The sequence below is a fragment of the Buteo buteo genome, chromosome 4 (assembly GCF_964188355.1).
Source record: "Buteo buteo chromosome 4, bButBut1.hap1.1, whole genome shotgun sequence".
In the NCBI taxonomy this organism is placed as follows: Eukaryota; Metazoa; Chordata; class Aves; order Accipitriformes; family Accipitridae; genus Buteo; species Buteo buteo.
The window spans coordinates 66,711,354-66,733,837 of NC_134174.1; the positions used below are offsets into that span (position 1 = coordinate 66,711,354).

Sequence of the window (22,484 nt, forward strand, 5' to 3'; positions counted from 1 at the left end):
CAGGACTATTTTTCCATAATTAAGGTAAGAAATTAGCCTTGATCATTCTACTCCCCAATCCTTCTTCTCCCCATCGCACTGGATCAGACTCAAATCGGAGGTGGTAGGAGGGGGAGACAGTGCCCCCGGGAGTGTTACGGGAGCCCTGCTCTCCCTGAGCAAACCCTGCAGCTGCATGACACGGGCTCCCTAAGGGCAGGGGGTGACCCCAGATTTTCCCTTACGTCCTTCCCATTTCTGTGATGGGGTCAGCTGGTCCTCACACTTTGCGAGTTGGAGTCACGGCATAGTCACGTAGCAACCCCGTCTGGGGTTCCTGAAAGCTCCAGGTTTATTGTACGCAGCAGATTTACCATGTTTAATCCTCGGTATTTTATTATCCCCCAAACACTTCTTATCCCCCAAGCACCATCTTACTCTGCTAACCACAGATATGTAAGGTTGTACTCCATTTTAACTAGTCTGAACTGTGTACAACAAAAAACTGGATATTTACGTAGCAGCCTCAGCATTTCTATACGGACATGCAACAAGGTCACAAAGTACCGAGAACCCCATAACATCAAGGATGCACATTCTCATTAGTGAGAAAAAAAAAAAGTCTGGAAGAGAATATAAACTCTCATTGAATTAATGCTCTACTCCCACACAGTCAGATGACTTCAATTCATACTACAATGTCAAAAAGCTATTTGCATGCAACATTTATCGAGTGTTTTTCCTCTCACTAAACATACTAATGGTATTGCGCCTGTCAAAGCGGAGTTCTAAAACCCAGTATCATAGTACAAGAGCTGGAAATGGTATTGAGAATAAATCTTAAAGAGAAGATAGGGATGGCTCCAGGTGCCGTGGGACAGCCAAAATGCCAGTGGGATTCGCCACGCTCTGGACCTACCATCACACTGAACTTTCTGGTGCGCTGGGACCCCACGAGGATGACACCTCTGTCTTCGCTGCTGCTCTAGAGAGGTATCCATCCATTAAGGTGGAGAAAGTCCAGCGTTACCTTTCTTCCTCCTTCTCCCTATTGCCTTTGTGCTAGGAGGTGCAGAGGGAAGGCGACGGGGCAGCGTTTTAGCACCTAAACCGTGGCTCAGGGCTGAACTATGCGTGGGAGTGGGAGAAGAGTGGTAGGGTCAGAGCTGCCCACACCGCCCAGTGCTCGGTACTGCCATCCCAGCAACCTGACCTACCCTCTTTGGTCACCTAACACCTTTGGTCACCTGAGGACCAAGAGCTATGTTTTGACCCCAATTTAGTCACCGTTAGAATGAATTTAAAAACATCTATGCAGTCATTACGGTTAAGCCGACATGAGAGGAAGACAAGTTCAGTATTTTCCAGCATGCTTTTAAAAATATGACACTTTCCCTAAGACACCAAAAAAAGACCAAGACAAAAAGGTAAAGCATATTGGGGAGAGGAAAGTTGCCTGTTATACGGGTGTTCCTGTAGAGAAAGGGTTCTCAACCCACCCTCAGCGCAGCCCAAGCCCAAGTGCCAGAGGTCTGGGAGGACGCAGTGGCAGCCCTTGAAAGGGATGCTCCAAATCCTGCACACGATGGGGTTCACCCCTGTGGAAGTGTATGAGATACCATCTCATCTGCCTAGGAGGGTCTAGACAGAACCTCACAGCTCTTTATTCTGATTATCAGGCATGAAGCTCCCTGCACAGAACAGAAATTTATGAAGCATATCTCAGAGAAATGAGAAAAGTTTGGCTCTAGCCCTCTTTTTTTTTTTTCTTGGCTCACTAGAGCAGTCTCAGCTATATGAATTAAATGACTCAGGCCCTTCTATTATTTTCTAGGATTTGCATTCTGAAAGTTTCATGAGATCTAAGTTTTAAGAAAGCCTATGAGCGTACTTTTCCTCCCACAGATGCACTGTCTACATCTCTTCCACACAGTCTTACACCACGGAGCTGCAGCTAGATATCAGGAAACATCAAAGTCATTCTGGTATTCCTACATGTGCAAGTTGCCTTTCTTATTAATTCTGAAAAGCATTAACATCACAACATTACCCAAAACAGAAAAAAAAGGGGAGGAGGAGGGATCAGCATTTGTGCGCAGATGTGTTATTCCCTCATTACATGGCATGGTACAGAAAGTGCAACTGCTATAAAAATATCATGGGAAAAGGGAACGATATCTACACAAAGTGCGGATCAGCTTTGCCATTCCTACTTCTGTTCCATCACGACAAAGTGATGCTTGCTGTGCATAACAAAGCAAGGTTACAATGAGCAAATTTAATCTTACACACATGCTTATTTATCTGCACACTGAAAATGCATATTGTGCAGAAGTGTTGATAGTCTGGAGACAGACATCAAGACAGGTTTATAGGCAGCAGTTATATCTTTATTGGAAAAGATAATTTATTTGGGGGAAACAAAACAGACAAGCTTTAGGGTTTGCAAACTCTTCTGAAGCCATAGTATTTATAAAACACGAGATCAATTTCTGTCTAGTTGCTTTCCTTCAGCCAAATATTTTGCTGCTTATCTGAATGTTTTTATTTAAATTATTGGGTGTGATAAAAATCACAGCTTCCTGCAGAAGGCAGAGAAAGCACTGCAAGCCAGTCACGGGGCCTCATGCTGAGGAGCACTTGGGCACATGCTTAATGTTATGCACTTGCTTAACTCCCAACTGTCCTCAGTGTGATATATGCACATCACAGTTTCTTTTGTAAATCAAATAATGACGTTTTTTCTGATTTAACATCATTATATTTAAATCCTGTGTATATTTCTGAAAGACTACAAAATGAAGAAACCTGTATAACTGGCAGGTAAACTCTAGATAAGTCTTTAAATATAAAAGTAGGGGGAAGATAAAAAGGTAAATCCTTTAAATAGGATTCTGCAGCTGATTGCAAAGCTTCAAAGAACTCGTTGCAGAAAATAAGGGATCACAGCCAACAAAGAGCAACCCACACGTATCCATCTGAGATGGGAAAGATGTTGGCATCTAAAGGGCCACTGAGCCTCACCGAACAACGGGACACAGACTTAAGAGACATGCGTAGAGGAAGACTCTAAGTCAGGAGAAAAAAAAAAACCACAAAAACCGTAAGAGATTCAGGCCGAAAACCCACAGGCATAGAAACTGAAGTTGAAGTGTGCAGGGAACTTTATAAAAATGGGACAAACAGATGTGCAGCCCCAGAGCAGCGGTGTGGGCTTCTGGGTACGTATAAAGGCTGCTGGGAACCTTCGGCACGCACAGCCCTCGCCTCGGACAAAGTCGGAAACACCGCAGAATTTACCCCAGTGAGGGATACTTCACCCAGCCTCTCGCACAATGGCCGAACCAAATACGCTCCCAGTTTTCTTCTGCTGGTTTCGGGCCACCTATCTCTGAGCGTAAGCCCAGCCCTCCCAAAGAGCATCCGAGGGGCACCGCGAGAGGAACGTGACGGGATGGGACTGGACATCTGCCCTAACGAAGGGTTTCCATCACCTTGATCACATCCCGCGAGCTCCCAGTGCTGCAGTTCTTCATGTGCGTAGACGTGCTGGTATTTCCTCTCTGCCACTCTTCATCTCCTTTACCCATTTTCATTATGATTTCTTTGAAGCTGGAACCATTAGAGTTGTTTGCATTACATTAATAATGAGGCCTCTTCTCTACGGGGACTCTTGGTATTACAGCAATATAAATAGTGTAATAATTGAAATCAGAGAATTTAAATTTTGGTAACGTGTCATGAGAGGGGAAGAAAATCAGGCCATCTGTATTACCAGAAACTTTTATTAGACCCAGGTTTCCTATCTTTTGTGTCACATGCACCTACTTACTCACCTACTTATTTTCCATTTCAGTGAAATTCTGTCCAGTTCTTCCTGACGCAAGCTCGCCTCCCACTTTTTCACATGAAAAACTTCACAGTTGTGTCTATCTGTTTTCTATTTTCAGCCTGCACTGAAGGTAACGCTTTTGATCCACAAGCAGCCCACAAGCTGATGTAGCGCCCTTTATTCTTTTTTTTTTTTTTCAGTAATATAAAAGATACTTTGTACAAATGGTGAGATGAGTAGATGTTATCTGTCAGTGACTTTTGTGCGGCTTAAATATTTTTCATCTGCCATGTACTTCTACAACTTTTCTTCTTTGCACAGTATCATACAAGGACTTGTTGGCAAGGAAGTTAAAAATAATTCTCATCTTTTTGCTTTGTATTTCAGTTCCTCCAAGCTCCGTGCAAAATAAACTCCAAGCATGCAACGTGACATCTTTGTTTAATGGCTGCTGCCTCCTGAAGAAGCCCAGACACACTTCAGATTTGCATTTACTTAAAATTAATAAGCTTTTAGCCAGGCAGTGCAATTTATTTGTCCTTATGATAAACAAAAAGGTGAATGCTCTCAATACTGAGTGGATCTGGATAAAATAGGCTGAAGTGGAAGGAAAAAAAAGAAAATGACCCCCCAGCTGCACATCCCTGCTGTCCTGCTAGTGCTGGTTTTGCTCCCGTGGCACGGCACAGGAAAGAGGAGTCAGACCTGGGGGAGTTTTATGAATACCATCCATCTCTGAACTACAGATTTACAACAAAGCCAACACATGATGCTGTGCTTCCTTCCCACTGTGGATGTGCGCCTTCCGGGAGTCCCATCCGCACATCTTGTCCCACCCACGTTAACATGATTCTTTTAGGGTCCCGAGGCACCCAAGGGCTCTTACAGCCCCAGCACCCCACTAAAGCCCAGTCCAGGGCCGATGGCCCCAGCCCCAGCGACGCCGCGGGGTGCCCATCTCCAGCCCCGACCACAGCCCTCTCCCCGGCACATCGCGCCCAGACACCCTTCACGTCACCCGCTGCAGTTACTGCCGAGTTAGGAAAATAACACTAGCGGCGGACTAAAGAAGGCTAAATTAAATTAAATTATATTATCATTATATTACCTTTCATATTACAAATGGGCTCGAAATTGTAAGTCACAGCCTGTCTACTTTTTCCTCTGCAAAAAAACACGAATGCACTGGAATAATCTTAGGATAGAAAGGAATAATAGAACTGAGTAATCTTCCTGCAAACTGAAAACAGCTAACGGCACTGCTCAGTATCGCAGGGCTTTGGCAACGCCGTGGAAGACAGAAAGGGCGTACTTTATCCATTTCCCTCCTCGTTGTCTTCAGCTTCCTCAGCTTAGTTCACAGTCAGTGGGATCCACGATTCGGACAGGTCATTTGGATGGTTCCTTCCTACGGAGGAAGGGCAATATACGTGGCTGCATCCAGCACTCACTGGACCATCGGCAATTAGTTTTGCTGCCAGACAGCTTCCCCATAGCCCAGGATACCTTGGGTCGGGTCTGCTCTGTGCCACCAGCCCCAGCGAGCTGGGCAGGAATCCCAATAGAACCACTACTGCTGGCAGGGATGCCCATCAGATGGGAAAGAGCTTTATCCCCCTCGTCGGTCACTTTTTTCTCATGTCTTAGTCGGGACAATTCTTTTATCACCTCCAGACTCAAAGCAGAACGTTTTAATCCAAAATGATCAAGCTTACACACTGAGAGAGGAGGACCAAGCATTTGCCCTTCAAGATGGGGGTGAACTTAGGAAATTTAAGAAGGGGGTGAAACTGGGTAAGGAGTAGAGACTACCCACCAAGCACATCGCTAACCAACCAGGTAACGGAAGGTTTCCATCAAAGTTCAGCAAGAAAACGTATTAGGATCAGTTTTAGCATTTCTGTCAGCAACCTTTACTCGATGTGCCCGAGCGTCCTCCTGAAATCCAGTGCTCCAAGTTAGGAGACGATGTCTGCACAGAGAAGGACAGGAATATTACAAAAGAATCCAATAACTTGCAGGCTGGAGCAAAGGGCTGAAGCCAAGTAGCACAGAATGGAGGGTCGTACCCTTAGGGACTAGTAAGTTTTCTGCTCTAAGCAGCAATCTTCAAAGGCAAACGACACCAGAAAGACCCATACATGCTATTCAGTGTAACACTGATGTCACATGAAGCAAAGACAGTCCTGGAACAATGAGTCAAAAGAGGTTTTTTCCAGTGAATATCAGATATTGAAGTTACTCCTGAGAGTAAGCGATAGAAGCGCATCTGGAATACCACGGGCATTTCTCCTCACCTACATTCATGAAAGATTAATTCAGCCTGGAGCTGGTGGATTGGAAAGGCTGCCAGGGTGAGCAGGGAAGTGGAAAGACTGAACTACAAGAAAGGAACTAAAAGAATTGTTTTGCATAATCTAGAAAACCAAAGATGACAGGACCCATGGTTGTCCTTTAGCTTTATATACCTCTTGGTATTTATCTTGCCAGTGCTGATGTATTTACAGGTGGAAAGATTATAAAGCGGCTGTACATAGAGTTAGATAGGATTGCAGTATAGAACTTCTGAGCAAAGAGGATCGCATCCAGCTCTTGTGTATCAAGGGAAAAAAAATTAAACATCAACTTGCTTTAAATGGAAATTGTTAACATTAGGACTCAGACTATATCATGCCAAAAAAAAAAAAAAAAAAAAAAGGTGTCAACTATCCAACTATCTGGCCAAGGAGTGGGGACGTGTGCTTCCAGTCCTCTATTTCACTCCATCTTCTAGCAAAAGCCAAAACATTACCCAAGCTAAACATTATCCAGGCAGAGATCTTGCTGAAACCACCTTCTAGAATGGTACCCATTCTATTTGACAGGAAAAATAGTAAACTGCCACTTATTAATACAACAAAAAAGCAAAATATAATAATATCTGATAAGAAATATGAAAATGCTGCAAAATAAAGCAGTACACAATTTCCAGTGCATAATGGTTAAAGAAAGAAAGCCCAGTAACTTGCATAGGATCAAATAAGCAATAGCTTGCCTTAAAGTCAACCATCCATCCATCTTAAATTTTACACTAACCACCAGCTGAAAACACAGACACCCTCTCAAAAGAAGGGACAAAAATCAGAAACTCCACCACACTGATAAGGTACATCCCATTATCCCACTGACAGCATTTACACAGCTTTAAAAAAGACAGCACATAACATGCCAGAATCTGCCCTCATCTGTGTGTAAGCACAAAAGTCTGGGCAAGATTTGACTGTGCATAAAATAAAAATCTTATCTCCTGCAGTAAAGTTTTTATTAGTTCAAAATCATAAATTATTTTTCCAACTAACCTTTGCACATCTAAGCAGTACATCATTGAGTCTTTCTACAAAATCTAGTAAAGTTAGTCCTTTCATGGCCTGCCTGGAAAATAATTCTTTTGTAAAAAAAAAAAAAAAAAAAAAGGCAAGCCACCTAACTAAACACAAAGTTTTACTTGTTTCTCACTCCTCCCCCATTCCCAAACCCAAGACCTCAGGCATTTAAGCACAAGTAACTTTTGGAAAGCAACTAATTCCATGGATCTTCTTAAGCTCGAATCTTGTCTTTTCCTTCACATTGCAAAATTACTACTCGTACAAAATTTTTAAAACATCAAAAGTCAGCAAAGGTCTTTGATGAGCCTGAGGACAGGCAGCAGCAAGACCACTCCACGCATTTCTGAATTTAATTTTCTGTTCTTTCTGCTTCTAATGGAAAAAGATCCTTTCTCCAGCTTGACAGGTCTGTCAACTTTGAACTGATCTGTGTACAACTTTGCAGCGCGTCCACTTGATCTTTCACACTAAGCAGCTTCACGAGCCCTGACTGCTCGGATGAGAAAGAGGAGTTTGAGACACACTGATCCCCTTTAACTAAACAGCATCAAAAACATGCTTTTTAATATTTCAGTTTTATAATTCTAAGAACTATCTCCTGTCATCACTTGTTCTTGCATGAGTTATTCCCTTCCTAAATCTAATTCTGCTGATGAAATAATCTGCGACAGGAAACAGCCCTCCCACCCCTCCCCCACAAAATCCCATAAACTCCATGGAAAAAGTCATGTGTTCAACATTTTAATATGGACATGGGAGTGAAAGCTTAAATTTGAAGGTAACTTGCTGTTCTTCTCCACCAAAGGCTCTGCGGTCAGTGTCACTGTGCGACCAGCTGAACAAACTAATGACACATTTTAAGGCAAAAAATAGAGAGAGAGGGGGAAAAGAAGAAAAATAAAATGTTCATTGTGGAACATACCCCCTAAGCAGTTGGATCATCTTAATCTTCAAGCTTCTGTAATACAACTGTTGGAAGGCTCTAAGTCTGCGCACAATAAAGTGCTTTATTCAGGGAACCATATGACTCCATCAGTCATTCAAGCACATGTTTGGCACAGATTGAAAGTGAAAAGCATAGCTAAGTCAAATATTTCAAAACTGAACTTGTCTTTCTAACACACATGGTTTATATATTGGTGTAATATCTATATAACTTTTCAGTTCTCATATACGGTAATGTCATGGCTAAAGTACAAAATGATGTCTGCTGCACTAGGCAGCATCGCGCTTCTTGGGAGTTAACACATGCCAAAAAGCCATTTACTAGAAAATTAAAAGGAAACTATCACACTTGACAGGTCCTCAAGAAAACTGTAAAAATAGCTTTTGTTCATTCTAATTCTTGAATATCTATTTCCCGAATCAGGATGCTACACGGTTCTTTGCTAGAGAGCTGCGCTGTAACAAATCCAGGACAGCCAGTTCCTTCCTCATCACACGCCCGAGATCGGTCCCCTCTGTTTGCAGATGAAATATTGCTTATCGTACAGAGTTACTCCTGCTGATGCAAATGCGATTAAAGCAATCTTGGGAGAGCACAGTGTGATTAAAGCATAAGTAATGTGAGAAGGATTTGGGCTCTCATTATACAAAATACATATTGAAATGCACTCAAGGAAAGAAGCCAGTATATCTCAATATCCTCCCTGTTCTCGAGAACAAAATGTGACAAGTGGAGTTTTGAGAACAACATTTGCCATTGACTGCAGGAGGGGGCAGGGAAACTGCAGAACATTTCAAATAGTGAAAACCAAGCTTTATTACGTGTATAGAATATATACATATACTATAGTTGGGAAACAGCTGCCCGGCCTCATTTGTGATGTTGTTATGTTTGACTGAAGAATTACTATTCAGGGCCAGTCCAAAGACAACATTGTCTTTTTTTCCTAGAAGAGAACATTTCAAAATATGAGAGAAATAAAGCTGCGAAGCATTGAACCGGAGGGCATTTCGGCACACCAGGTCATGGGTACATATTGAGAGGTTCCCCCCATGGAACAGCTCAGTGCTTGGAGTTCACAGAAGAGGGCGAGTTGTAAATGCAAGATTCAAACCCAAAGTAGCTTTGAAAAGTAAGCGACATAAGGGCTTTGGAGAACTTCTGTCCTCTTGCAGCAGAGCCTGTATGAAGCTTGCTTCTTTTCCAAGTCCTGATGCACACCACAGAGAATGACTGCACCAATGTTTCTCGTGAAAACTAGCAGGACAGGACTAATAACAGGTGAAAAATACCGAGGGTTTCACAATGTCTTTCCCACAGGTATTTCCAGGATGCCATAGTGAAGGAATGTCTCATCTTAACCCAGCATCACCCCAGCATCGTCCTAGCATAGGCACTACTGGGGCACATCTGGTTCTTTCTAAACAGCTGCTCCTTCCCCAAAGGATCCCAGTCCCAGAGATCCTCTTGTGGATTATAAACTCAGCCAGCATCAGCAAGGCAGCACCTAAGAAAAACACTTACTCAGGAAGAGAAAAAGTAACCTGTGCTTTACAAGCACAGACACAACTAATCCATAGAGCTCCAATGTCAAAGAAAAAAGTACAGAATATATTCACTTTTTAGCAGTGAGTCCACATAAGTACACGGACATCCAGATCCAGAGTTTGTCTCCAGCTCCGCCCCTCAAATCCTCGAGAAAGGCCGCTTTCCACTGAACAAAACTCAAAATTACTCCCCAAAATACAATTTCCTCTCGGTCTTTTAAAAGGTACAGTACAATCCTTTTCCCCAATGATTTACTAGCCTCCCTCACTGAGTACAAGGAACCCTTAGCATAGCTGTATTGAGGGATGTTCCTTCCCGTATACAATCATCGGTGAAAAAAACTATTGAGTGGGAGTTTGAGTTGTGCTCGTCACATGCACACAAATCCTTCATTCAGACTTTCTCTGGGAAATCACACCGAAAACACAGCAAATCCAGCTGAAGCAAATTTCAGTATTAATTTAGGTAAATGTGCATGGGAAATGATTTGTAGTTCTTTCCCAAGCCTAGCAAATGAGCTACTGGGCTGGGGAGTTAATCATCCATCATGCATTTTTGTTTGTATGGGGAATACCTGCTACTCGCATTACACAACAGCAGAAAAAGAAAAATTAACTGCACCTGTACTAACATAAGCTGTCACTGAAGTTTGCCCTCCTATTTTTTGAAACGTGAATGAACAGAAAACTTAGAGTTACTTAATGTTCTTGAAGCCACCTATCCTGCTCAGGTTTATGTGTGCGACCTTACAACAAATATCACCATCAGCACTGGATCGGTCCATAACTCCTGACTTTCACAGGCTTCTTCAGGAGATAAGCTACAGGAGCAATGAACATTTATTTTTATTGTTTCCTCAGGGCAAGATATCTCCCCGGGTCACTAACACAGCTTTGCTCATCTAGCCTCTGATCCTGTCAAGCAGATTTTAAATGAATAGCACAGAACATCAGCACCAGGTTGTACTGATCCCAGCTGAGGATCAGACCCACAGACAAGGAACGTACACGACACAAAATAAATAGACAAGCTCCTTCTTTCTAAAGTGTGAAGATTCCTTCTGCAATGACCCTGCCCTTTCCCCTCAACCACAAGTATTTACCCAAAGTGTATCTTCAGTGGGGTGCATTTTCCTCACTTAAGAGGCAATAGATGAAGAAATAAATACTCTTTCACTTGGAATGCTTACCTCATGCTTTAAAAACCCTGTCAAAATGCAAGAGCGGTTTTTAACCTGGATACAGTTTTATGCCTTCCAATTCAAAAAGGAACACGGATCAGAAGTGAGATGCTGTATCCTTCCCTAGAAGCTGCAGAGGCCACATTTTATTCTCAGCTGTGGCTCTGTCACTGCAGTGCTCTCAATGGCAGAAAAGGGATGCAATATAGACTTAAATAACCTGGACTGAATAGTTCTCCTCCTCACGTTTTCTAATCCTTGAAGCAACAGAGGATCTTCAGCACACTACCATCGCTGCACACAGACAGTGCTGCTGAATAAAGATACTGGGGATGCTGAGCTCCACGCACGCTCAGGCCCACGTGCTCACCTTATTAAATGTAGCATTATGACAAAGTCCAGGTTTTTTATTCTTTTAATTTTTTTTATTTACATGCCTATATCAAAATGAAATCCTGTAAACACTTGGATTCGGTGAAGTTTATATTCTAATTTATTCTTTCAAAGGTAAGCAGTCACACATGAGGTTTATTTCTCTTGCTTGATGAGCTGTTTTCAGAATTAGAACACATTAAATAGAAGTAAGAAAACAGCGAAATTTCACCATTGTCAGAAGAAGGTTTTTCACTTAATGCATATGACATGTACTATTAGACTAAATTTACAGGGACTGACAAAATTCCTCTTAACAAACGTCTCAAAATAAACTAGTTAAAGATTCTTTTGTGCCAAATTCTGCATCCAGCTTTTTATGTCTTGCTGTTTATCATCCAGCATGGTTAACAGGTCATGAAACATTTCATTTCTTCCCTTATTAGATCATATATTTTGGACAAGAAAGAATGTGTTCATCTAATCAATGGTTTCATCATGTTGACCTTGTGAATGGACAATCCCCCACCCTCAATCTAACCAAATATTTGTCATCCTAGCTCCAAGTCATGGAAAACAGCAAACTAATTTATATGGGGTGTAAAAAATTAATGAAACAACATGAAGTGTTTTAGCAGAGGAGTCAGCATTTCTGATTAGATGATGCAGTTCATCAAGTCACTTTCTTGTCACCGATGCCGACATCACACTCGATATCAACTAAAAAGAGAAGGGTCAACATCCTGGAGCAGGGCTCTCCTAAGAAACAACACCTTTTCTCAGTTGGTGTGACCCTTTTATCAAAAAGGTAAAGATTTAGTACAATTGAAGCACTTTGCTCTGTGTTAGCCAGAAACAAAAGGGATTGTCCTTTTGGACTGCACCGTCCTATCAAGAATCAACTGCAACCCTCTAACAGACTTACTCAAGGCTTGGATTATTAATTTAGTTTGTCATAGATTTGCCCTGGAGACAGCAGGGCCTACGAGAAGCCTCTGCAGGTGTGATTAAGGTCTTTAGTGCCATAAAGTTTTGGAGATTATGTGCTTTTGTCCTAGCAGTAATCGGAAAACCTGCTTGAAACGTATGTACAATGCGCATGCAACAGGAAGAGCAACATCTGAGATGATGTGGAGTAAACCACAAGAACTTGTAGAGGAAAAAAAGCCATCAGAAAAAAACAGGATTAAATAAAAAATCCCTCCAATATGACTAGCATGAAGGGCCTGGCATCCCTAGCAGGACTGGATGCTGCGTGAGATACGGAGCTGGGGAGAGCCTGCTGGTGTAGCAGAGCCTGGCCATACAAACGTAATGGGATTTCAGACCTATCTGCAAACACCCTAGAACTGTCGCTTCTTGGTTTACAACAGTTCTCACATCGAAAGTCGACGGAAAACCCACCTCGTCAACCCTCAAACACGCAGTCTCCAAAAGTCAGGTTCTTGGACAGGAGGTTTGGCAGCACCCTCCGTGGAAGCTGGGTTAAAACACCCTGGACACACGCGCGGGGGTTTGCTCCTCCATCCCACACCAGCCGTATCCTGCTGCCTGCTTGGCAAACGCAGCTTGCTGCTCGCCATTCGCATGCAACGCCGCAGCCCCGGAGTGCAAACGGTGCTGCCCAAAAGGATGCACGCGAATGCTAATTGCCCAGCTGGACTCCTCGGGTGATTTGCACTGGCAGCGTGAGATATGTTAGAAACGTAGGGACCGCCGGTGATAAATCTGTCAGGATTAGGATGTGCGAGGTCTGAACAAGGCTGGTGGAGGACCAAAAAAGCCTTTGCGTGAATTCAGCCTTTTAAAAAACCAGAATTTCATGATCAATAGCAGCGGTAGCAGCTGACAGCCTCAGTGGAAGTAACAGATAAACACAGCCCTGAGCCGCCGCAGTCGCTCCCGTGTCACCAGAGAAGTGCCACCGGGGCAGCCTCTGCGCCGCAAGCAGGATGAAAAGCCGCCCAAAACGTAGCCTGTCAATCATTAGTTCAAGGATGCTCTTTGAGGCTGGCTGGCGACCTTTCCAAAAATCTCAAGGAAAGCAAGGCATGAGATGCCCGACAAAACACCAGCGAGCAACCCGGCAGCTCCCCAGCGAGTGGGAGAGTTAATGGTGCGAACGTGATTTGAAGAGTGGGCAAAATATCCTCAGCTGGTGGATTTTGGCATGGATCTGTGGAGCCCCATGGACAGTGACAGCTCATGCCAGGCTATCTGCAGGGGACCTGATAGGGATAATCGTCAGACAAGAAGGTGATTATGCACAGACCGTAAATATCTGCCACAAACGCTGGAACAGTTTGAAAGAAGACAATATTTGAAAGCGAGCTCTAAAACACGGAATGCGTTGGAGAGATCGGGTTTGAAGCGAGACACAAGGAACGATTTCTTCTTCTGTAATTTATCTCCATTACAGCCAATGCAGTTGCAATCAGTAACAAAACTGAAATCTGACAGAAAAGTTATTTTAATAGAAGGTACAGAATTTTCAATAGCAATTTTAGGATTTTGTTTTTTTCTGCTGTTCTTCTAGCTAACACCTAATATCCAAAAGAGATTTAAGAGTTTCTACACGCACACTAATTTGGAGTTTACCTTTATACACCATCACTTTCATTGTCTGCCCTGCAGATACAGGAAGGCCTTGACTCTGCAAAAAGCTTATACAGATACAGACTTTAAGGCATTTGACTAAATCTGTAAGATCAGAGCTTATCCTACTAGATATTATCCTCCACCAACATAGGAAAGCCTCCGTTGAGGCTGCAACTTCAGCTAATTTTCCTTTTTGTCCGTGAGGTACTTAGCCAGCAACCAAGAGCTAGCAACACTGGAAATGGGAAAAGGCAATTGTAAAACCATAAAAATTGGAAAGGAAACTAAAAGTGAGCGGCAAGGCTGCTTTTAAGTTGTCTAGCTCATAACCTGATAACTTCTGTTTAACATCAGAGTTGCTACTAGGGCAGTCCCACATTATGCATGCCTCTTGCCACGTTTCAAAACCGGTTTTCAGGGCATATCATAACTTAAACTCCCGTCTTAATCACTAAGCAAGTGTTTATGTAAAAATTAGGATGTCCTGGCAGCACCTCAAATCACTAACACCGGGCCCAGAGCAGTCGCAGCAGTAAAGCCAGCTGAGGTAGAAGTTGCAAAGCTTCAAAACGCCCGGTCGAGACGCGTGCCAGCACAGCTAGGAGGACTTTTCGTCACCGGGCAGCTTTGCTGGGTCTAGAAGCACACGGCTATAACTTTCAGCACCTCTGCGACCAAGAAAGCAGCACATGCTCTGGCAAAGCTAAAGCTGTTCTCTACTTCCACAGGAAAAAAAAAAAAAAAAGGAATTAAAGGAGAGGATGCTCGCTGAGCACACTGGCTGCAGATGCAAAAGAGCAAGTTGTACGCGCATTATGGAAAGGGGTAGGAAAGATGTAGCAAAGCGAACCCAAAATCCAGCTGAGCTGCGAGGGTCAGCAAGTACCGCTGTTGCTCAAGCTTAGACATCTGAAGACGGGCACCATAAAGATGAGCAGCTGACGCAAACTTTACAAAGAGCTTAATCCCTCAGTGCAAACGTAACCTCAGAGCTTCAGCTTGGCTCTCAGGGAATCCCCAAACACAGGTAACGGGATTTCCACCCCCACGTACCATTCCGCTCTCTCATCTCTGTGCTAGATCTAACCCACCTACAGCCTGCCCTCTTATTTTATTGCAGGGACAACTACTTCGAGGTATGTTCATTTCTTCATTTCTGTCGTACGTGAATGCCTGAAGCATCTTATCTCAAATTTTCCTGGATGCGGACTCAAGTTTACCCTCTCCTAGCACACCTCCGAGATGTGGAGGGACCTGGCCAGCCCCGGTGGCTCCCACCCTCAGAGGAGGGGGACGTGGTGCCTCCACCCAAACCAGCCCACCCTCCGCCCACGCAAAGGGAACAGCCACCAGGGAACTGGGGACCTAGTTCTCTTCACCTACCTAAGGATTTCTGCAGCTTTGATCCCCAGTATGCAGATTTGGTGTAAATACAAACATTGACAAAGAGAAATTAAGACCCCCTCACAAAGGGCAAAGCAAAGCTTCGACTCCTGTTAATTCATTAGCATAAATCCTAGGTGCTCAATTAAATGCAACAGCTTGCTCCATCTACCCTAGGATTTCAACGTGCTGGCTAACATGATAAAGTATATCTCTATCTTTCTCTTAGCAAGTCCAAAGCCAAAGTCCCAGTGAAAGTTGCTGTGCATAAATTTGGAGCCAAGCAAACATTTACAAAGTTTAAAGTTACAATGAAAAAAAAAAAAAAAAAAGACTCAAGACAAGAGTTTGTAGTAACACATAGGGACACGCGTACTCTTCAGCGCCGTTACATATATTTACACAGGAGAATCTCCCTCCCTCTCTCGCATAAAATATGCGCTGTCAGCTGCCGCTTAATGAAGAGGACAGGGCCTGGGCCCTCCAGTGATTCCTGAATAAGCCCCAGCCTCGCTGTACAAAGAGACAAGTCCCTTTTTCTAGGCTGTTCCCCCATCTGTAACACGGAGAGCACAGAGCCAGTACCGCAAAACATCCCTAAAACTGAAGCCACCGATCCCTGACTTGCCTTCCCTTTGAATGAACGTAGCGGCGACTCAACTTTTACCCACCAGGAACGCTTTTACCATCAGTATTTGGCTTTTTTCGGGCAATTATTCCCAGCCGAAAACAAGAATCCAAACTCTGAGAATCGTCTCAAACCCTGAATTCAGCCTCAGCCCAAGGGGGGGGGGTGTTTTTTAGGGGATATCTGCTCCCCCCCCCGCAGCGGGGACCCCCCCCAGGGCACCCCCCGGAGCACGGACACGAGTGGGGTTGGGGCTGGCGGGGGGGGTGCCGGGGGCTGCAAACCTGAGTTTTTTCCCGGGAAAGGCTTGGAAATCCTCACTCCGCGCAGAGGAGCGGGAGTTACGCGGTCCCAGCCCGGTGCCGGGACGCCGAGATTTCCCCCCCCCCCCGCGCAACGGCGGAGCGAAGCGGGGACGGGGGGTGCGGGAGAAACGCGGCGGGGGGCGCAAAGTCAGCGGCGGGGGGGGAGCGGGGGCCGCTGCTGGGTGCGCTGGCTTGGTGGAAAAAAAGCGTTTCTCTGCTGCTGGTGCCCTTAAAATGGAGCGTGGGGTGAGGAGGTATTGCAGGAAAAAAAAATGAAATTAAATTTAAAAAAGAAAAAAAAAAAAAGAAGCTCTTTTTAGATCTCGCTAACTTACCTTGAGCTCTGGGGGATGCTAAAAAGAGCCAGCTGAGGCTCAGCAGCAGCATGGAAATCTGGGCTGGGGGGTGCGGAGGAGGGAAGCGCTGCTGCTCTGCATGGAGACGCTTTGACATCTTAGCCCAGACTGAGGGAGACAAACTTTCATCAGCTGGGGCTGGAGAGCAGCACCATAATATACAGTTACAGAGAGGAGCGAGCTGGGACTCAGGATGTGAGAGATTTCCTGCATGCAGTTAACTCCAAAACCCCTCCTGCTCCTCCTGCATGAGCTGCTGATGAGTTGGGCTTTGCTTTCTTAGGGGAAAAAAAAAAAAAAAAAAAAAAGTTTGTTTTTTTTTTTTCTTAAAGAGGTTTGGGCTGGTGGTGGGGGTTGTTTTTTGGTTGTTGTTTTTTGTTTTGGGTTTTTTTTTTCCTTTTTTTGGCAAGGAAAATTCCGTTGACCGTTGCAATAACCGAGCAGCCCGTCCGTGCTGGCTTGCGCTCGCCGCGCTCCTTTAGCGTGGAACAAATGAGCTCCGCGGGGTCCTACCGCCCGCCGCCGCGCAGGCAGCGCCGAGCACCGCGCAGGGACGGAGGGGTCGGGGGGGGGGGGAGGGCTTGGGAATCTCTCCCCCCCCCTCCTCTGCCAAGGTTTCCCCCATTTTTTTGCTGCACACGCAGCCCTGGCTGCTGCCTCTGGAAAGTCATCTGCGTACGTTAGAGCTCGGGGAGTATTTATTGGTTTCATAATTATTTCAGAGTTGTTTCTGGTGCCTCCGACTTATTTTATATTGTTGGGTTGGTTTTTGGTTTTTTTTTTTTTAAGAAAAAAATAAAAAAAACACAACACACCCACCGAGTTGCCAGATGCATTTTTTAAAATCTTCCTCATTCAAATTATTATTACTGACTGTCTGGGAGAATAACCAAATACAGATCATCTATTCCTTAACCTACCACTGAAATACATACAATGCCTACATGTTGCACAGAATGCTGCAGAGCAGTAGAAAGAAAGAACCTGATCCTGTAAATCCTCACGGACTTATATTGTGCGGTTTTATTTTTAATTTATTAAGATCCTTCCCAAATCTCACCATTTGGATATCAATACTTAATTCTGCAGACTGGCCCCATGTTCTTTGTGCATGAAACAGTTGGCAAAACTGGCCTAATATGCGTCCGCACGCCGGCACGCACAACAGCCATGCAATCCCACTTAAAAAATTGAATTTGGAACTATGGATTTGGGTCTGTTCTGGAGCAGAGGCTGGTAGCCGGTCACGGTGATCCCGACTATGCCTTTCCCCAGCTCGGAGGATAAATGAGCCAGCAGAAATTCAAGGGGTGCAAAATGCTGCTCTTCCCAAGCGGGTGCCCTGCACTGTGCCTGCTTCGTGCCGTTGACAGTGTCTCTGAACAGCCCGGTGGGACACTCGCATCCCCAGGGTCACAGTGGTGATGTCAGGTCGTCTCAGCACAAATAAACCTGGAAAAGAGCTGGGATCGGGAAGCACATGCAGAAAGGCCTCTTATGGGATGCTTCACAGTTAAAAAGAACATTTTCTCCCTTTACCCCTCCACCCAAAACTAGACCCATGGACTCAGCGCCAGTTGCTCTGAGTTTCGAACTCTCTCTACATTTTACCCCTCAAGTCTCACCTTGCAGTATGCGTTTTCTTCACCATGCCCCTTCCCAGGAAATCTCATATCCTTGCGAGCAGTGGGGGATTATCCTATGTATAGCGTTAAATACCCAAATGCTAATTTCTCCCTGCTCAGCCATTATCAAGTACATTTTAACAGCTATAGTCAGCAAAATTTCATCCCTTAAAATATAAACTAATGAACTCTATCGACTATCTCATTAAAGACATACGTGCTCCACACAGCACATTGGTTAAAAATGTTAAAATTAAAACAGAAGACTCGTTTGTGGAAGGCCACCGTAAAAGCCATGTAGACATCTTTGTTCTTTGAAAGTATTTTCCCCATTAAAAAATTCAGTCAAAGGGAACTAAAGACTTCTAAATGGAGTTTTGGTAATCCTATACGGCTTTTCACATAAATGGTAGTATTTTTATTTTGAGTAACAATATTTGCTAACAGGGAATGTGGAGCCAATTATATCTTGGTCATTCACTAGCATGAATGAACTAGATATTATCAGAGTTCCTCCTCCTCCCCCCAACTTAACCAGAAAAGAACACTTGCATTTAACCACACTAATTTTACGGGCTTGAAGTTGATAAATTGATAGTTTATCACAAAAGAGCCCCAAATATTTTATTAACAGTATCCACATAGGAATGTTGCTGAATTAGTTACCTTTGGCTACAACAACAGTGCAATTTCACAGCAGTTTCAAAAATCTTTGGGAAAAAAGATTTCCTCAAGGAAAAGGGAAAATAATCTGAAGTGCCCCTGCTTCACTACTATATGCATAAGAGAGGCCAAACCTTGACTTTTAATTTCTCATGTCAAACCACCTCCCACAATTAGTTTTACGAGGCTTGCTTTATCCACTTCAGAAGAACAAGGCTGAGTTTCCCTGCAGGAAATGAAAATTGCATCCAGGTTGTGTGGCTGCTTCAAAGGGGGCCACAATCCCGATTCTCCAGGTTATTCCCGCGTTCCCGCGGGCGATGGCTCTCCATCCACCCTTCCCAGCTTTGTTCTTTAGCTCTGCCAGGGGGGAGAGGAATGGGGGGGTGGGTAGGGGGTGTTGTGTGGAGGTGTCTCACTGCTTCTGGGGTTTTCTTCACCTTTGTATCTGTTGCTACTGCTTCTTTATGCTTCTCCCCCCACCCCCATTTTGATCCTCCTTATCCTCCTTACTCTATGTATTTAGTTTTTCTTTACTTCAACTACGAGTAGCTTTTCTTTCCAAAGCATGCACTCCACCCTACACTAGTTTAGGGCTACCCTGCAATAGAAACAGCACATGAACAGCTAAATGGTCTTTTTGCTCTTAATTTTTATCTCCTTGGGAAAGGGAAACCTAACACTTTGCTGTTTCTTCTCTATTACTATAGAGAGAGGGTGGCACACGCTGGTAGCTTGGTTTGCACTTGGCTTTAAGCCTCAGTCTCTGCAGGGAAAGCGAGCCAACCACTAGCTACAAACTGAAGAGCACAGACCCCACTGCTGTAGCATCTCTGCACTTTGAAATGCGCGGATGAAATATCTCACCCCGCGGCTCTGGGTCACCTGTGGCTGGAGGAAAGCTGAAGGAATGAAGTGACAAGGATCTCTGAGATCCTATCAGGACCCCTCTTCGGGCACGTCTTTCAACTGCAGCACCCCCACTTCCCCGCGAAGTGGTTTGGAAACATTTAACATGCCTCTTTCAGCAGGACGCTGAGAATTGATAATGCTTACAGGGTGCTCAGGAATGTGTCCTGCATTAATCGTTACCTCTTGTCACTCACAAAGCGGGGCTACAGCTACGCATCCTTTTGTCTCCAACTCTTATACCTGCCTCTGACTTGTGTCACTGTGTCACTTTAATAGGTCAAGTTGAAGTAGCTTAATATTCAGTTTGCATTTACATATGAAAATAATTTGACGGAAAGAGCACTTGTGATTTTTAACAGTTAATATTTGACTGTATGACTGGCTTGGACTCTAGTTAATCAAATTACTAATTCATGCAGGAGCTTTAGTTCACATGGCACTGAAAAGGTCAATTCAGAAGAGAATGATACAGAAGAGAGCAGTGTGGAATAACTTACCCTGAAACAAGCTTGACATATGGGTTAGTACAGACACCAGAAAGGAGGACGATGTGCTGAGGGAAACATCAACTTCCATTAGTTTCCCCTTGGTTAAAGAAGGAGTTTTGAGAAGGAATTAGTGACTGATGGAGACAATATGGGGGGAAAAAAAAAAAAAGAAAAGAAAAAGAGGAGTAGAGAGAACATATATTAAGCTTAAAACCTCCAGACTATGATACTGTATGCTTTTGTGACATTAGATGGAAGGCACTGTAACAAACTATATGGCACTTGTGAGATGAATCATGGTATGCTGTAGGGTATGGAGTATAAGAAAAGGAAAAGAGGAAAAGCTATGTCTGCTACCCTTCTTTGCTAGAGCAGGAATTGCATCGCTGTGTTACAGCCTGAGTTAAATGAAGAGAGGATAAACCGCCTCAGATAGCTGAACAATTTCAAGATAAGAGGTTCTGGTGGGGAGAAAGCACCTCTGTAACGCTGCTCTCACATCTTCCCAGATCTCCATGATCTCCTTTTGGATATCCAGGGAACCTCACTGTAATCACAGCATCGAGTATTATCCAGAAATCCAAGTCCTTTTATTCCCATATGTGCCAAAATGCATGAAGACTTGTCTGGGCTTAGCTACAGGGATCTCCAGTTTTGGGGCCTCCAGGCTGAAGTTTTTGCTTCTTAGAGTAAACAAAACAAAACAAAAAAGCTTTTCCCTTTGAAATCTGTGTGTCCCCTAGTCAGCTGCTGAGACTTTGTGTCTCCAGTCCTCCCTCACTTCATTAACTCTCTGCAAAATCAAGATCCTGCTGAACTGTGACTGCAGTGGCAGATTACAGTCCTCTATAATTAACAGGCATAGATATAGCATAATACAGCGTGACCTTTAGCCACAGAGCTTTGCTATAGACCTCTGTCACAACACTCAGATATAAAATAGCATGCTCCCGAGAATAGCATCCGTCAACTCTGCACACTGAAATAAAATACTGGCTGTAAATATTGTTTACTGCACATACTTGAGAGAAGTTGCATTCTATAGATTTCCTAGTCTACGAGGGCAAGTTCCCATCCTCCGTCTCTTTAGCGAGCGTACGCTCCAGCACGCTGTGCCGAGCCGGCCGGCACGCTGTCCTGAGCGGCACGGCGAGTCCAAACCAAGTCGTTAAGCCCATAAAATGCAGTGCAAGGTCAGCAATCTTACCTTTCTGTTACCAATAAATATAGTCCTACCTTCCCCTCCACTCCCCTTGCAGTTCCCTGCTTTGGTTATGACCTTTTTCTTTTCCTGTCCTAAAGGTACCACAATATCAAATTCATCCGACATTTCTGTCCCAAAGTTTGAATTAGGCAGTGCAGCTGGAGCTGAGCTCAGTTTAAGTAGGGCGATAGACTTCTCCTGACTTTGGGAACCAAGGATTTACATAGTTTGTCTCCTTGTTGCACACATGCAAGGGACACGCTTATAAAGTTGGGTTTTTGTTGAGTGGAGACTGTTTCTTTCTGAGACCTATCTGTGAGCTATTTGAAATAACATGGTCCTTTGTACTGGTAGAGAACCTTGAACTGCTACAGCTGATTGACAGGATATAATACTGAATTAATTTCATCATGGAACGCAGAACTCCCAAATTGAAATGTTTCTGGATACCTTTTTTTTTGATAGAGAAGAAACTAAACCAACCCCTACCTTGTTTGAACGATAAAGCGCTATTATATTCAGAGAGACGTAAAATTGACCCAGTCATCCTGAAGTTATTTATACATTTAATAAATGAGATGCAGTATTTTCGCTCTGTCTCAGGGATGAACCGTAATCTGAGGGAACAAGCCCCTTCCAAGAAGCCGTGTTCGGAGATCACAGCTTGCCAGCATCTTTTCTACCTGGAGGAAGGATAGCAGGGCTGATGGCGAGTGGTACATGCTCATCACATTCCTCTCCCCCTGCCTGCTCTGTCCAGTTCATCCTACCACTCCACTGCAACATCATTTTGGAAAACAGCTCCTTTCCTCTAACAAAGCAGGGGAGTAAGCTCTGCTTTAATGCTGATTAAGCTCGATATACTACTTTATAGGGAAACGACACAGAGACTGTTGCAGGCTGCTGTAACAGGGCCAAGGGTGAAAAAGCCAGGAGGAGCTCAAGCAAGAGCAAACAAAGAAACCCACCGCTCCAAGGATACAGGACCTTAACAACAACAACAGCAACCCCCTAAATTCTTCAGCAGTTAAAACACAAAAACCCAAACCTCACACGGTCCCTGGTTACATTCTTTTCCTGTAGCATAAACCCTCGGTCAT

General features: G+C 44.1%; 1 protein-coding gene across 1 annotated transcript in view; it reads right to left on the reverse strand.

Annotated features, from left to right (window-relative positions):
* Nucleotides 1-16,708, reverse strand: part of ADAM12 (ADAM metallopeptidase domain 12) — a 185,199-nt gene extending 168,491 nt beyond the window's left edge. Inside the window, exon 1 of the mRNA XM_075026605.1 lies at nucleotides 16,472-16,708. Coding sequence (XP_074882706.1) covers nucleotides 16,472-16,589 — 118 coding nt within the window. The 5' untranslated portion in view covers nucleotides 16,590-16,708. The remainder of the gene's footprint in view (nucleotides 1-16,471) is intronic.
* Nucleotides 16,709-22,484: the final 5,776 nt, after the last annotated feature.